Raw genomic sequence first — 14,318 nt, 5'->3', positions numbered from 1 at the left:
TCTCTCTCTCTCTCTCTCTCTCTCTGCTGGGTGAGAAGGAATGCTCAATAATTTCTTAGGTTCCAAGGCTAGTCTGAATGTTACTGACCACTAACTGTTTTTTGTCAACCTATAGAGAGAGTGGCAGCTACAAATCAGTACTAACAGAGAAGAATGACAGGTGCAGATCAGTGATCAGTTCTTTGTTACATATGCATATTTGAACATGTGAATAAAACACATCCAAGTTTTTGCTTCCCGGGAGATCAAGAGAATCAACATAGTGTTTGCTAAAATGCCTACTTGTGTTGTTTGTTTGGGTTTTTTTTTGGGGGGGGGAGGTGTCTTTAGAAAAGACAATGTCATAACTGGCAAAGAAAGGAAAAAATAATTTTAGAAATTAGTATATTGCTCCACATGAGCCACTATTTTTCAGGTGCTCTTTTAAAAATGACTAGCATGGTACAATTAGCACTTCTTTTTCCTTATACTTCCAGAACAGTTGAAGGGAAAAAGAAGAGTTAAGAATTTTTAGCCTATTTCAGCTGTTAGGCCTTTAAACTAAATTCAACTTCTGAGATCAGAATGCAAGTAGCTTCAGTGCTGAATTGGAGTAAAGAATGTAATAGGTGCCTATAATGAGGTTGAGCATAGCTAGAAGCAAAGGCACTGCTGATTTATACTGAAGATAGGCACATTAACCAAATAAATACCCTTAGTACTTAACTTGCTTCAATGTATGCAAAACTGTATTTTAAACCTGTTCACAGTAAGGAACATGTGGGGGGCAGAGTAGAAGGGCTGCCCTAGAAAGTAAAACCCTAGAAAAACCATGGAATTAAAAATTCATTTTAATGAGACATAAAGAGATAAAAGATTCTTCTGACACATTTTAGTCATTTATTCAAACTGGAAAGTATTTCTGCTTTTAATATTAGTTACAATTTAATATAGTGGATTTTTTTTCTACAGATATCCAACTTGTCAAAGCTAAGACCATTTCCTAAAAATGTGCAAATAAAAAGCTCATCTGCATTGCCAAATCATTCAATTTTGGTGGTAACTGTCAAATGTAAATAAGCATGTCAGAAGAGATATATGTCAATCATATTTTTTGCATGGCTATCAATCACATGTTTATATACACTGAGATAGATTACAAACATTACTGTATAAGTAAACACAATTCGGGAGATAAAAATGCCCCACTAGTTAACAATCATCACAAATGAAAACATTTGCTTTCATATGGAAGGGGTTATAGGGAGGGAGAAAAACCACTAGAGAAAAACAATTAAATAACAAAGGTCTTTGCAGTCAACATTGGAACTCAAATATTTTTTTTTTAAAGTCTACACTGAAGAAAAGGACTAACTTTCCATATCTAATAAACAGAATCGATAATATAGGTATGCCAGGAAAACATTTTTATTCTATTGTGTAGACACCAAACCATACAGCTCAGTGAGGGAAAGTGCTTTAAAAAAAATAATTTCAGCTTAATTCTAAGTTATTTAATGAGCATACTTTGTGAAGCATTCTTGTAAGTGACCTCAGATAAATTAAATGTTTATAAATGAACATTTACTCGATTCTCTCAACTCTGGAATAAATAAAAGATATATAAAAATGTAAGGAGAAGTAAGGAAACATACTTTTTCTACATGGCAGTAGTGCTTTTAAATCTCTACTTAAAATTTAAATCTTAAAGATTTAAATTTTTACAGTCCTATTAGTTTTTCATTTGTGAAGTATTTTTAAGCTTCACATCCAAATTCATTGGAAGTTTGGGAGGTGTTCTCACAGTTTAATTTGACTTTTTCCCATTAGTAGCTTAGCTAAATGCTACTAATTCTTTCTCCCCTGGAGAAACTGTTCATGGGAATCTTTGAACAATTTGTGGGGAACAATAAAAAATATTTTTTTAATGTAGAAAAAATTGGCAGTTTCCCATCAATAATAAGTTCCTTGAAGTGCTGTCATAATAAACTATTAAAATTAAATAGTTGGAGAAAAACACTAGATCTATTTTTTTATTGAGATAATCATCTCAGTCAAAATGGAAAAGAATTCTAATTCTTTCAATTGTAGGAAATGCAAACATTTTAAATATAAATTTATATGACTGGTATTAGGACATGCAGACATAAAAGGGATATTAGCATCAGTTGTGCATATTCAGAGTCTTCTGAATTAACTAATATAGTAAAAATAGTCACAATCAATAGGACCCTATGCCAATAAACATTACTAACTTTTTTTGTCATAAGAAAAAAATCTTTACAAAATATAATTGAAATAAAATGTGAGAATAAGCAAAGTTTACTAATAGTTCAAATGAATAATTTCAAACTAAAGTTAGAATTACCATATTCCATTAGTAACCATACATTTGAAATACGTAATTGTTTAAAAAAATTAACATTCTGAAGCATATTGCTTATCATGTTTCAATATTATTTCTTATACATGACCATTAGATAATTACAGTAACAAATACAGCTTACATATGAACTTAAATACAATGAATAAAAATACAAGCTATTATAGTAATTTTCCTTACAAAGAAATAAAGTTGTTTTTACTTTTTATTAAAAATTCCAAGGAAGGAAAAATAAAATTCTCAGTTCTAATTGTAATTTAAAAAATAAGTTCAATTGGATTAAAGGGTAGGAAATTATGACCACAAGTTCCATGTGTTGGAGACAGAGCTTTTTTGTAAGCAGCATTTTTTTTTAAGACTTCATAGTACATCCTTCTTGAAACGAGGAAAAAAACCCACTACTGAAAATAACTTCTGATGTACCTCAAAAAAGGAATGAGAAAGAAGCAATAAACTGTTTAACCTGTTTCTAAGGTTAATTCTCATTTATGAATTTTAAATAACATTATCTTTTAGTGAAAACATGCTCTCTCTGTTCTCATTTTGAAATATAAGAAAATATATACTGGAAAGTCTAAATGAATCAGCTCATCATTCAACATACAGTCTTAAAATCTTTGGATTCTGTTTTTAGTTTTAATCCAAGAAAATGTCATCTTCACAAATCTCTTAATTTCTTTTCCATTTTCATCAATTTGCATTTTATTTCAGTCTGTAAATTATGAAACTATGTTAATACATCTCTTAAATAGCAGAACTTTAGCATTTTCGGTTTAATTCAATAGGAAGATTATTTATGAAATGCTATAGCAGTAACAATGATGGACATTTTAGTACTATGTGACTTTAGGTTTTTTTTTTTTTTTGCAAGAGGGAGAAATTAAGAATCAAGCACCGTAGACATCATAATTAACATCAAACTAATTTATTTTTCCCGTACTGGCAGCTCAACAGCTAAGAGATTTGAACCTATAAATAGCCAAAGGGATTTAACATTAATTTATAGTACATAAGGGTGATAATGGAAAAAGTGGGGAAAAAATGCCTCCAGTACATGAATTGAGGTCTATTTGTAAGATTCTTTTCTTTTTGCTACTTTAAATATATCTAGGGATAGTTATTTTTTAAAAAGATTATAACATCATCTGGATACTTTGTTCTCTGTATGTGTGGGAGGCAATAAAGTGCTGATGGGAAAAGAACACCACTTTGCTAAGGGCATGAAGGCTACTGATCAAACATTTGGGCTTCAAGACATACATGCTCATGTTGAATGGAACGTAAAATATCTTTTCTTCCATGCATTCAGGAAGAGAAATAAGAAAAATAGGCGCTGAAAAGGTATAGAAGTTCTTTCAGTTAAAGTGAGAAAATGTGTAAAGTTAGTTCACAGCTGTGCCAATTTTTTTGCTCTGTGTACTTAAGGGTTGCACACCCTCTGTCACTGTTCAAACTGTATTTCTGCAACAAGATCTGTTTGCCTAAGTTTTTTTGAAGGGGAAAAATATCTGTTCAAACCTTTCAGAGGAATTCTAACAAACAGTTTCAAAGGTAATACTGTTCTGGAATAGATTTAAATTTTAAATTTTTCTCTTCTCAGGATAACTCATAAAATGTATACTGAATGTTTAACAAAATGTTCCTTTTCTTAGGATCAACTCTCTCAATGCTAAAGGAGCCAAAAAACTGTTTCACTATTGTCTCAGCTTTGATTAATTCCTGATCTGTTCTTTATTAAGCCACTTCCAGTTTTGCATGAAAATGGCTGGCGAGTAAGGCATCTTTCCAGTTAGATTAGATAAGAGTCTATACATAGGAAAATGTTTTTGAGGCTAGGGTCAGAGGTTATTATTTTTTTTAATGTGTACTTTGGAAAATGTTTTTAAAAGGTAGGTGTAGAAACCAAATGTACATTGGTGTGTCATTTGGTTTGAATACTGTCTAAAAACATTTTAGCATTCTGTAAAGAATAAATGAAATCAGAAGATAGCTATGGCTTAAAACTGGTAATAATCTCCTTAAGGCTTCTTAATTAATAAAATCTAGTGCGAAATAGAGAGAGAAGAATTTTCAAAGAAGAATGTTTTCTTTAACTTGCCATTGTGCTATGAAGCATAAAAACAAACATTAATAGAAGTTAAAATACCTGTCATTAAAAGTCTGGAGCATACTTATTAATGTGAAATTGCTGAAGAGAAAAATATTTCCTTTTATGCAAGGTAATATCTAACTTTTAATGTATCATATATAAATGCTGACATTTTGCATTTCATATCAACTAATGCCAATAATAGCCTGACAGCTATATTTAGCACATTTTCATATACACAATGTCATTTTAAATAATAACTCATAGCAAATGTCTTTTTTGCTTCATTGGGGTGGTGGTGGTTATAAATACTACCTAATTGCTAAAGACTAGTGAAATAAAGACTTGGACAGATGGTTTATAATTCTGTTTGTCAGACTGGGCAAGCCATCATTTATTCCACTACATTCTCCTCACCACACACGCACAATTTGGGTTTATTAAAATTCATATAGGATCAAGCAAAACCTGTCTACTGTTGGAAAATGTATGTTCACTTTTCTGTTCTGTCTGGGAACTTTACAATGACATGTGGCTCTGGAGAAGGGGAGCATACTTTTTACTTCAGCTTTACCACCTCTTAAAAATCTACACAGCATTTTTCAAGTTTTCTTAAATTGTTAGGAGACACTTATTTTCTTGCAAATTAATTCTTTTTAACTCTTTATGATAGCTTTGAATCCCATAAAGAAAGATGAATTATCACATACTGAGCCCAAGCTGTGAAACAGGAGGAGACAAATAGAGACCCCTACTGTGTTTAACAATGTAGAAGAAATTCCAGACTCAATAGAAAATTTTTCTGTCCTTTTTCACAGACCACAAAAGCTGTTAATATGGAGCTGAACAGTGGAGGGCACTCTTGCTATGTAAAAACCAGTACTGACCTGGCACACTTAGTTTGATCTATTCAGTGGCCCAAATCTCGAATTTGTTAAGTAACAACCACCTGTGGCACAGTCACCAACTGTCTTCTGTTGAAAACGTTTGCAGTTTTTTTTAATCTGTGCAGCAAAGCGCTAGTTCAGGAAAACACTGGCTCCTTTATGTACTTATGCAGATGTGGGATAGTTACAACACTCACAATTTGTTTTAACTATCTGAACACGATGTTGTGTCAAATAATAGGATGCTTGTTTTATTTCAGGTTTACACAATAGGCCTTTCATATCAATGTAACCAGAATTCGAATGTATCCACATATATCACTCTTTGTGTTTAATTAAATGTATATGAGTCTAAAAATGTTGATTTAAAAATTTTAAGTCAGATTTCAGGGGGCCACCCCTGAGATTGTGCTGAGTGCTTGTGGCTTTGCTTGTTGATAGTTTTACCCTACAGTACATAGTCCTATAAATTTAACAAATGAATTGAAATCTGTTCTGTCATAGCATGCCTGCTTTAGAAAGTTTCCAATAACCCAGGTACTGAATTTTGAAAACCTGGTCATTTCAGAGTTCACTACATAAAAAAACAAACAGTCATCTACCTCCCAACAACAACCAAACAATAAAACCAATAGCAATAAAACAATAACACTTCAAACTCATGAAAACCCAGCATAGTCTGAATGAATGTAATAATAAAAGGGAGAAAAACATGGTAAGCTGAAATAATAACTGTAAGCAAAATCACTTCCATCACTTATTGTAAGTGCATGAGATTTTCATGTGGTAAATGCAAGTGGCTAAAAACGAAAACAACACGGCACAACTCTAAAACATCCTACAAAAGGTGCAAAAAAGTGTCACCACTTGTCCCTGAAGCAAGTGACTCTCTGCCTTATATACAAATCATGCAATAGAATTATCAAATAGTGCTATTAAGAGATCACTCTCGAAATAGTGAACAATAATGCAGATGAATTAAGACAAAATGCTATGGCACCTGCAGGGTTAATTAAACAGTTCAAGATGTAGGAGCTGCACAAAAGAAAACCTTTTTTTTTTTCCTTCTTTAAGAACTGTAAACACTTGTGCTGAACTAGATGGGCATTTGATAAGCTGTGCAGCATGTAGCAAACTCACAGGGATCTCTAGTTAACACTCAAATTCAGTGTTAACACTTAACAGAACAGTGGTAAGCCGTGCTGCCAAGGTCAACTGCACAGATGTACTAATTGTATTATGAGCTTGACATCTAGTGGCCACCCCTGGCAGGGCAAAGCAGGCAAAGGTTAAATCAGCAAGGCTTGTCAAAGCACTTCTAACTACCCACCCTCAGGGAGAGTCCATCGGAAGCTAGCAGGCATTCGATGAAATCCCACCTTTTCATTGACACCAAACAGAAAGACTTTCTATAGGACACTAGACACTAATGCACAGAAAATGCAAAAGAGGTAGGGGTCTTAAGTAGCAACCTAACCTGCTCTGACTGTAGGAAGAAGGCAGGCATAGGATGTAAAACTTTCAAATACCTTATTATTTTTGTCAGTTCTTATTCATCTGGGTATTTTAAAAACCTACATGTTGCTAGTCTTTTAAGTTATTGGAAAATAATCAAGCTTAAGAGAAATTATAACTATTATCCATACTTATTCTTTTCTAACTGGCTATTTACACTATGTGGTTCATTGTGATTTTAACATGCATGTATGTATGTACTCTTACATTTTCTATAATTTATAAAACGATTTTATAAAATGATTTTTACTTTTTCATTTTCCTATTTGTTGTATTGGAAATTATGTAGCATGTATGCTACATTCAAAAGGAACATAACTGAAATTTACATTGAATTGAAAAAAATTGTAGTTTTTAAAAATAAAAGTAATTAAAATTAATAGTATGCAAAATATTAGATTTCTCCATAATTTTGTGATTTAATAAATGTGTCAAAAGTTACCTAATTTAATGTAACTGCAGACCTGCTCCATCATCAGCAGAAGTGACTCATGTCCTGACTGGACAGCCTACAGATATGCCTGTCCTGGTGTAGAAGCAATCGCCAGATCAGGTAGATGGAAAACAATATTAAATGAAAGCATCTAGGTATGATAAGGATTATTTTAAAATTGCATTGATGGAAAATTTTAAATTATTTTGCATCACCATAAAAATGTTCCTGAGCTTTATCAAGAATGTCTCAAACAATGCAGATACGGCAGTTAAAAATATTTGCTGAAATGAAAATGTATGTTAGAACTTATATTTAAGGATGTCCAAATTGCAAATATGGTCATTAAAAAGAAATTATAGCTATCTATGTCTTTGCTGAATTCCCAAGGAAGAGAAAATGTCCTTATAGCCACCTTGAGATGAATGGTAAGGCTTCTAAGAGATTAGCAGCCCAAGATGAAATCTGACCCACTTTTGCCTGCTTTTTCCATCATCTTGTGTACAACAAACAATCAACTTGCTAAGTAATTCCTGCTGTTAACCCATAGTGGCTTTTTTCCCCTGACTCTGAATGTCATAAGAATGATCTAATGCACATTTATTTTCTGCAAAGTTTTAAGATGAATGGTACTTAAGGATTTTCTTAACTTTGTTAAACAGCTATTCTTTCTCATCAGTGACAACTAATTGGTCATTCTTCTGTTGAACATTAAAATGATCTACCTTAAAAATCATAAAAAGCAATCTTGGTGTGTTTCATTAAAAGTGTTTTTAAATTCATCTTTTCCTATTTGCCGGTTACTCTTACTTTTTATGTTTCTGAGAAAACAATTATCCTTTTATGGTAGCAAGTTATATCTATTGTTTCCTTTTGGTATGCTGAATTGTAAATGTATGTGGAGTGTGTGCCAGTGCATGTTTATATGAGAAACAGTCTAGGCAAAACATGCATGTTAAAAGATAAAAGAAATGGCTTTATCCACAATGAACTTGGGATTTTATTTTTCTTAATTTAAAAAGTCCAGTAAATAAAATTGTTAAAATTCTAAATCACATATTCTTTACCGTCAAAAGGATTTTTGAATTATTTTCACATTATCATACCTATGTAGGAAAAAAAGGCCACATAAAACTTTGGAGTAATTACTGCCAATATTTTTTTTTTAAGTTAAATTAAAAGCCATTTCAAGTTGTGAGGTTCCCTTCACATTTTTGTATTTCCCCATTTAAATTGCAAGAGGAATTTTCTAAGTTGTTTTAGTAAGATGAAATACTCCAATTATCCACATATAGGATATCTTGATAAGTGCCTATTAGAAGTGCTTGGTAGAAGTTTTACTGGCATCAAAACATTTAATTAATTTTTCTGAGATAAAAATTCTCAGCAGTTAAAGATTTCTTAATGGCATGAATTTAATGGAATCTGACTAGTTCTCAGTGAGAGAAAAAATAAGTCATTTGTCAACAGTTAATTCTTTGAAAGAGTTGCCTTAATGAATATATAAGGAATAAGTGCTGAAATAAATTGTCACAAAAATGTGGAAAGGAGTAACTTTTAGATTTACATGTATGTAATTTGCCTTATTTTTGTCATTCTAAAGCAGTGATTATTAAAAAAAGTTCTTGCAAATGAATTTATAGCATCCTTAGGTGATTATTCCTGCTTATATAACCATATTTTTATGATGTCATAAAGGAGAACTTTATAAAGAATATAGAATTTATTTTTGTATTTATTTTTATACTGTTAGTTTTTAGTATGATTTTGTATGTTGCCCCCAAAAGTTAACAGAAAAATATCAATACCTATTTATACATCATCACCTTCCCAACTATCTTCAAATTTCCTGTATAAATGTACAAAAACTGCTCTATCATTTTAGTGTGCACATCCCAAAGTTCCTTAAAAGAATTCAGTTTATTTTAACATTCACAACTTCACAACTTATGGTAACGTAACACAACTTCAATCTCGAATCCCAAGGTAACTGCCTCACATGTAACTTCATATTGTGGATTCATGTTTATCTTCCATTGTAATTACCAAAAATTAAGATGGGGTAGGGGGAGGCTGTAGTTGATAATTTTACTTTTCAAAGGTATCTATCTCTTCTTTAAGTATCTTATTTAATTATCTGAGGGTAACAGCAATCAATATGACCTATATATGGAATTTTAAAAAATTCCTTAGGTCAATAGAGAACAGTCACCTATGTTCTATGAATAACTATCAAAAGTGTTAAAGCAAAGAAATTGTTTTCATGGTTGGCCTAAACTGCATTTAAAACAAGCCTTGAAATGAAGTACTTGCCTATTCTGCTCTGCCTCTAGAAAGACTATTTTTGGCCTGTTGCAAAATATGATCAGGGACTGTGGCAACATCTTGATTATGACTGTGAATGATTTGTTAAAAAGAGCAAAACAAAACAAAATAAAACCAAACCCAGTAACACACATAGACCCACACAGCCTTGACAAAATAAGTGTAATTTATAAAATGACTATGAATATAAATATTTTCAAATTTTCATTTAGTACAGTAGTAATAAAGTAATTCATTACAAAACTTGCAAATAATTTACCCTGTTTTAGGTCTCCTAATGTGTGCTACATATCTTTCAGCATGTTTACAGCATTAATTTTTACCGTGCTGACATTTCTGAAGTAAAATAAAAAAAAAGTTCTGCCCCAATCTGTTAATTGTTCACTAAAGGGGTTTTACTCTATTAACTGAAATATGCTTTAATAAAAGAAGACATAGCACATTTTGATAACAACCTTCCAAAGCTGAGAAGTATTTACATTGTTGCATTTTGGGGTTGCTGTGAAAGCCGATTTTAAGCTATTCAGGAACCACAATAATAACGCTTTAAAATTCCTCACTGGGATGCAATGTAGTTCTTTTGAAGGAAAGACTGTCTTTCTCATTCGGCAGAAATAAATCCATTCATTTGATCATGTAGTCATTGAGGGCAATACAAAACAAACCAAGTGTGAGAAATTCTATGTGATGAAGTAAACAAAAAAAAAAAAAACATTTCCATGACAAAAAGATTCTTTGTCCTTAATCTACCCACCATATGCAAGCGTTTCTTTTTTCTTTTCTTTTTTCCTTTCTTTTCTTTCCTTTTTTTTTTTTAATAGCATATCTCCTGTTTTAATCTTGGGTGACTTGGCTACACAGATAAGACTCCACCACCACAACAACTATCACCACACACACACACACACACACACACACACAATCCAAACCAAAACTAGTTTAACAATTTTCTGAAATTCATTAATTCTACAGAAGTGCTAGAATACTGATAATGTTATTAAAAATTTAAAAGACTTCCCTCTCTCCCTGTATACTGAGCTACTGGTGCCTCAAACTTTAAAACACTCTGTAATAAACTCTAAAACCTCCTCTCTCTGACCTTCCCAGGATTGTGCCTATTTTTATTTTATTATTTAATTTCTATCGTAAAATGTGTAACTATTTCTAATCTACTTGACTAGCAATACCATTCTTCAAAAATACGCACAATTAAAGCAATTTATTTCTTAGCTATGCTAAAAGAAAGTGTAACACCTCTACAGCAATGCGCCTACTATCTAAGGGCTTCTGCACAGTAGCAACAGCCCCCTACTTATTCTTCCTTTCCAAGCACTCTAGAGGCTGTGGTAGCCCTGTGGCGGCGGGCTTGCAATTTTGCCAATCCGACAGATGTTTTAACCTGATGAAGTAGATTTGGAATGCCCCAAACATCAAGGTTATAAAGTTAAGCTTCAATAAGTCAAAATCTACATCAACTTCCAACTTTCGTGTAGCTCTCCCCCAACCAGATACACACATTCTCCCCTTTCTTTTTCAGTTTGAAAGCAGTTAGAACGAATGGGCTCCTTGGGACAAAATAAATGCTTTTGGTAACTGGAAGGGTACTTAAATACAAATGTCTCATTTCTTGGTGCGGAAAGAGAATGAAAAGAAAGAGCAGGAAGAAATATTTAAAAATCAACAAAAACACTCAAAGGAAAGAAAACCTCTTATCTACAAGACTGCCATAAAAGTCGTACATCTCAACCCCCAAGTTGATTTGCAAACCGCATTTGCACAGTTTTACTATAAATTAAATGACAAACTGGAAAAACTTTTGTCACTTCAGAATGGGAAAATGTGTGGTAATCGCAAACATAAAATCTTTACCCGAAAAAATCAATTGTTGCTTGGCCTTTTGGTCAATTATAGAAAAGCTCATTCAATATTTGGAAAGAAGAGTTGTGAGAAAAACAAGGGAAGGCCCGAGGTAAGTAAAAGCGGTGGCGGTTGTGGCTCACAAATGCAGCCAGGATGCAAAACAATCACAAAACTAATAATGTAGGAAAAGCCAGATGAGGGACTTGAAACCAGAAAGCGAACAAAGATGGCAGTGAATGTTGCTTAAGAGTCCTTAGGGGAAGTCCTTTCCCTGCTTCCTCACCTCGGAAAAACTCCGCTTCCCCCAAACAGTCAAACCGCATTGGAGGTCCCTATTCCACCCTTGATGCCTTCTCAACAGACAGCCCCCCCCTCCTTTTCTCTCCGAACCCCTTTCCTTGTTGTGGACAGAAATCCCTTCCTCCTCTAGATCCACACATTTAGAGACCAGGGAAAAAGAAATAAATTTCTCCCGAAAAAGACTTCACACTTAGGAGAACCTCTCGGCCACCAGCTACGCCGGTCGGGTGAATGTGGGAGAAGGACAGGTCTTAGGAGGGGGCGGAGAAGAAATCTGGCGCGGGGGTGGGAAGGTGCGAATCCTCAGTGTCCTTCCACACCCAGTGCTTCAGTAGCAAGAAGAAGGCATCCTCTGGGGGAAAGCTTTCCCCAAGAGAAGTTACAGCCACTGCATTCAAAACCACCTCTGGAGTTGCCAGTGCTGTATGTGTGTGTGTGTGTGTGTGTGTGTGTGTGTGTGTGTGTGTGTGTGTGTGTGTGTGTAAGACAAGCATGTTTGTGGCGAATGTGCATGGAAGAGAGTGTTAAAAAGGAGCTGTTTCCGGAATCTGTCCCCCCACTTACTCCCTCTTTCCACCACTCCCCTCCCTCCCCGTTTCCCCAGCCCAATCCTCCTTGCCCTCGGCATCCCTGGCCGAGAGGCGGCGGCGGTCACTCCTGCTTCAGTGCACAAGCTGAAACAGAGGCGATACACATACCCACACGCACACGCACAGACATAGAGAAAGCCGGGGAAAGAAGAGATCAGAAGAGAAAAGAAAGAGAAGGAAGATAACAGAGTTCCCAGCAGCCCATTAACTTTCCGCCTAAGAACCGCAAACACCCACAGCCACAATTTAAAGCCCCTCCTCCCACTACCTCTTTCCCAAACTCTCGTGCCCTAGGGGCAATCAGGGCACTACGAAATGAAACTAGAAGAAAGGGAATTGACTTGCGGACTGTGAGCTGTCCCGGGAGCCAGCTCCTTTTTCTTCTGCACACTTGCTCTCTAACTCAACAGTCTGATAATTGCACCCCCTCCCCCCATCTTTCCTGAAACTCCTGCAGCCAAATGCACTCCCCGAGCAGATTCAACCAAGGAAGGTGTCTTCAAAGCAGTAGGAAAACAGAAGATCGATTTGGGCTTCTCGGTTTGGGAAGTATCGAGGGACGGAAACTTAGAGTCTGTTTTCAGAAATAAGTTAACTTTTTCTCCCTCCACAAACAACACCCGACTGCATTCAATTTTCTCTTCTTCAGATGGAGCAAATAATTTACTTCCTACAACACACCAAGGAAAAACAAAACCCCCAAACCCCAACCTCCCAAATTTGCCAAACTAACCTAATAACCTCACACAAAACCTCCCCGGCATGCCCTCCTCCTCTTTGCCCCCTCCCCCTTCTCGGACCCCAGAGGGAGAAGAGCCCCTTACCGTGTTCAGAAACTACCTCGGACTGCTGTAGCTCCTCGTCCGATTTGAGATGCTGGGGCTTGGCTTGCTTTCGACGAGACATGCTGCTAACTGCGAGTTGGTTCTGCTTTTTGCAGAGGCATCAGCAAAACAGCAAACGGGGGGGTGTGTGTGTGAAAATTGTTCGCAAATAAGTCGTGTTGGGGGGGAAATTGCAGGGAATTAGCTGGTGCGAGTCTGAGGAGTGCGGTGCGGCGGCAGCGGCGGCGGCTGCGCGGATTGCGCATGGGGCTGTGTAATTAGGCTGGTGAATAATGCATGGCGATTAATGGAGGGGGCGAGCTCGGATTGGCCGGGCTCCAGCGGACTCCGGCTGCCTATGCAAATGAGGGACGGGGCTCCGCAATTAGCCGCTTCACTCCGCCAAATGATGTGTCTCCCCAGCACCAGCACCTCCTGCTAGACGCACCGATCGCGGCGGTGTCGGAGGCGGCGGCGGCGGTAGCGGGAGCGGCTTCAGCAGCAGCGGCGGCAGCGGCAGCAGCGGTAGCGTCGGCAGCAGCGGCAGCGGCAGCTGAGGGGGTGACGGAGGCGGCAGCAGCAGGAGCGAGAGATGCAGGCATATACACACAACACACACGGGGCTGTGGCGTGTGCGCCCCCACTTTACACAACATGTGTGCAGCTTCACATTTCAGGGAAGGATAGTGTCCTTCCTCTAATCCTGACTTTGTCCCTTAGTGCTCCGGCTTTTCTTCTTTTGGCTCTTTTTGTCCCCACCACCTTTCGCCCCCTATTATGCGCTCTCTCGTCTTGCTTTCTTCTTTGCTCTTATCACAAGAAGTTGTTTAGCTTTTCATATGACTTCTTGCGTTCTCGTGTTTGATGCTGGTGGCGGTTGTGTTTTATTCTTCTTTGAGGGGGTGGGGGAAAGAAACTTTTTCTCTAGTCTTCCAACAAACCTCTCTCCGAGTCTATCTCTCTCTCTCTGTCTCTGTCTCTCTGTCTCTGTCTCTCTGTCTCTCTCTGTCTCTCTCTCTGTCTCTGTCTCTCTCTGTCTCTCTCTTTCTGTCTCTCTCTGTTTCTCTCTGTCTCTCTCTTTCTGTCTCTCTCTGTTTCTCTCTCTCTCTCTCTCTCTCTCTCTCTCTCTCTCT

At 36.2% G+C, this 14,318-nt stretch overlaps 1 protein-coding gene across 1 annotated transcript in view; it reads right to left on the bottom strand.

Moving 5' to 3' along the window:
* Positions 1-13,648, bottom strand: part of SALL3 (spalt like transcription factor 3) — a 22,893-nt gene extending 9,245 nt beyond the window's left edge. The window contains exon 1 of the mRNA XM_069094994.1: positions 13,186-13,648. Within this exon, the coding sequence (XP_068951095.1) occupies positions 13,186-13,267 (82 nt within the window). The 5' untranslated portion in view covers positions 13,268-13,648. The remainder of the gene's footprint in view (positions 1-13,185) is intronic.
* Positions 13,649-14,318: the final 670 nt, after the last annotated feature.

The sequence above is a fragment of the Petaurus breviceps genome, unplaced genomic scaffold (genome assembly GCF_028583685.1).
Source record: "Petaurus breviceps papuanus isolate PSGF00001 unplaced genomic scaffold, PetGlider_PUasm1.0 224, whole genome shotgun sequence".
Lineage (NCBI taxonomy): Eukaryota > Metazoa > Chordata > Mammalia > Diprotodontia > Petauridae > Petaurus > Petaurus breviceps.
This window is presented reverse-complemented; position numbering and strand designations above follow the sequence as displayed.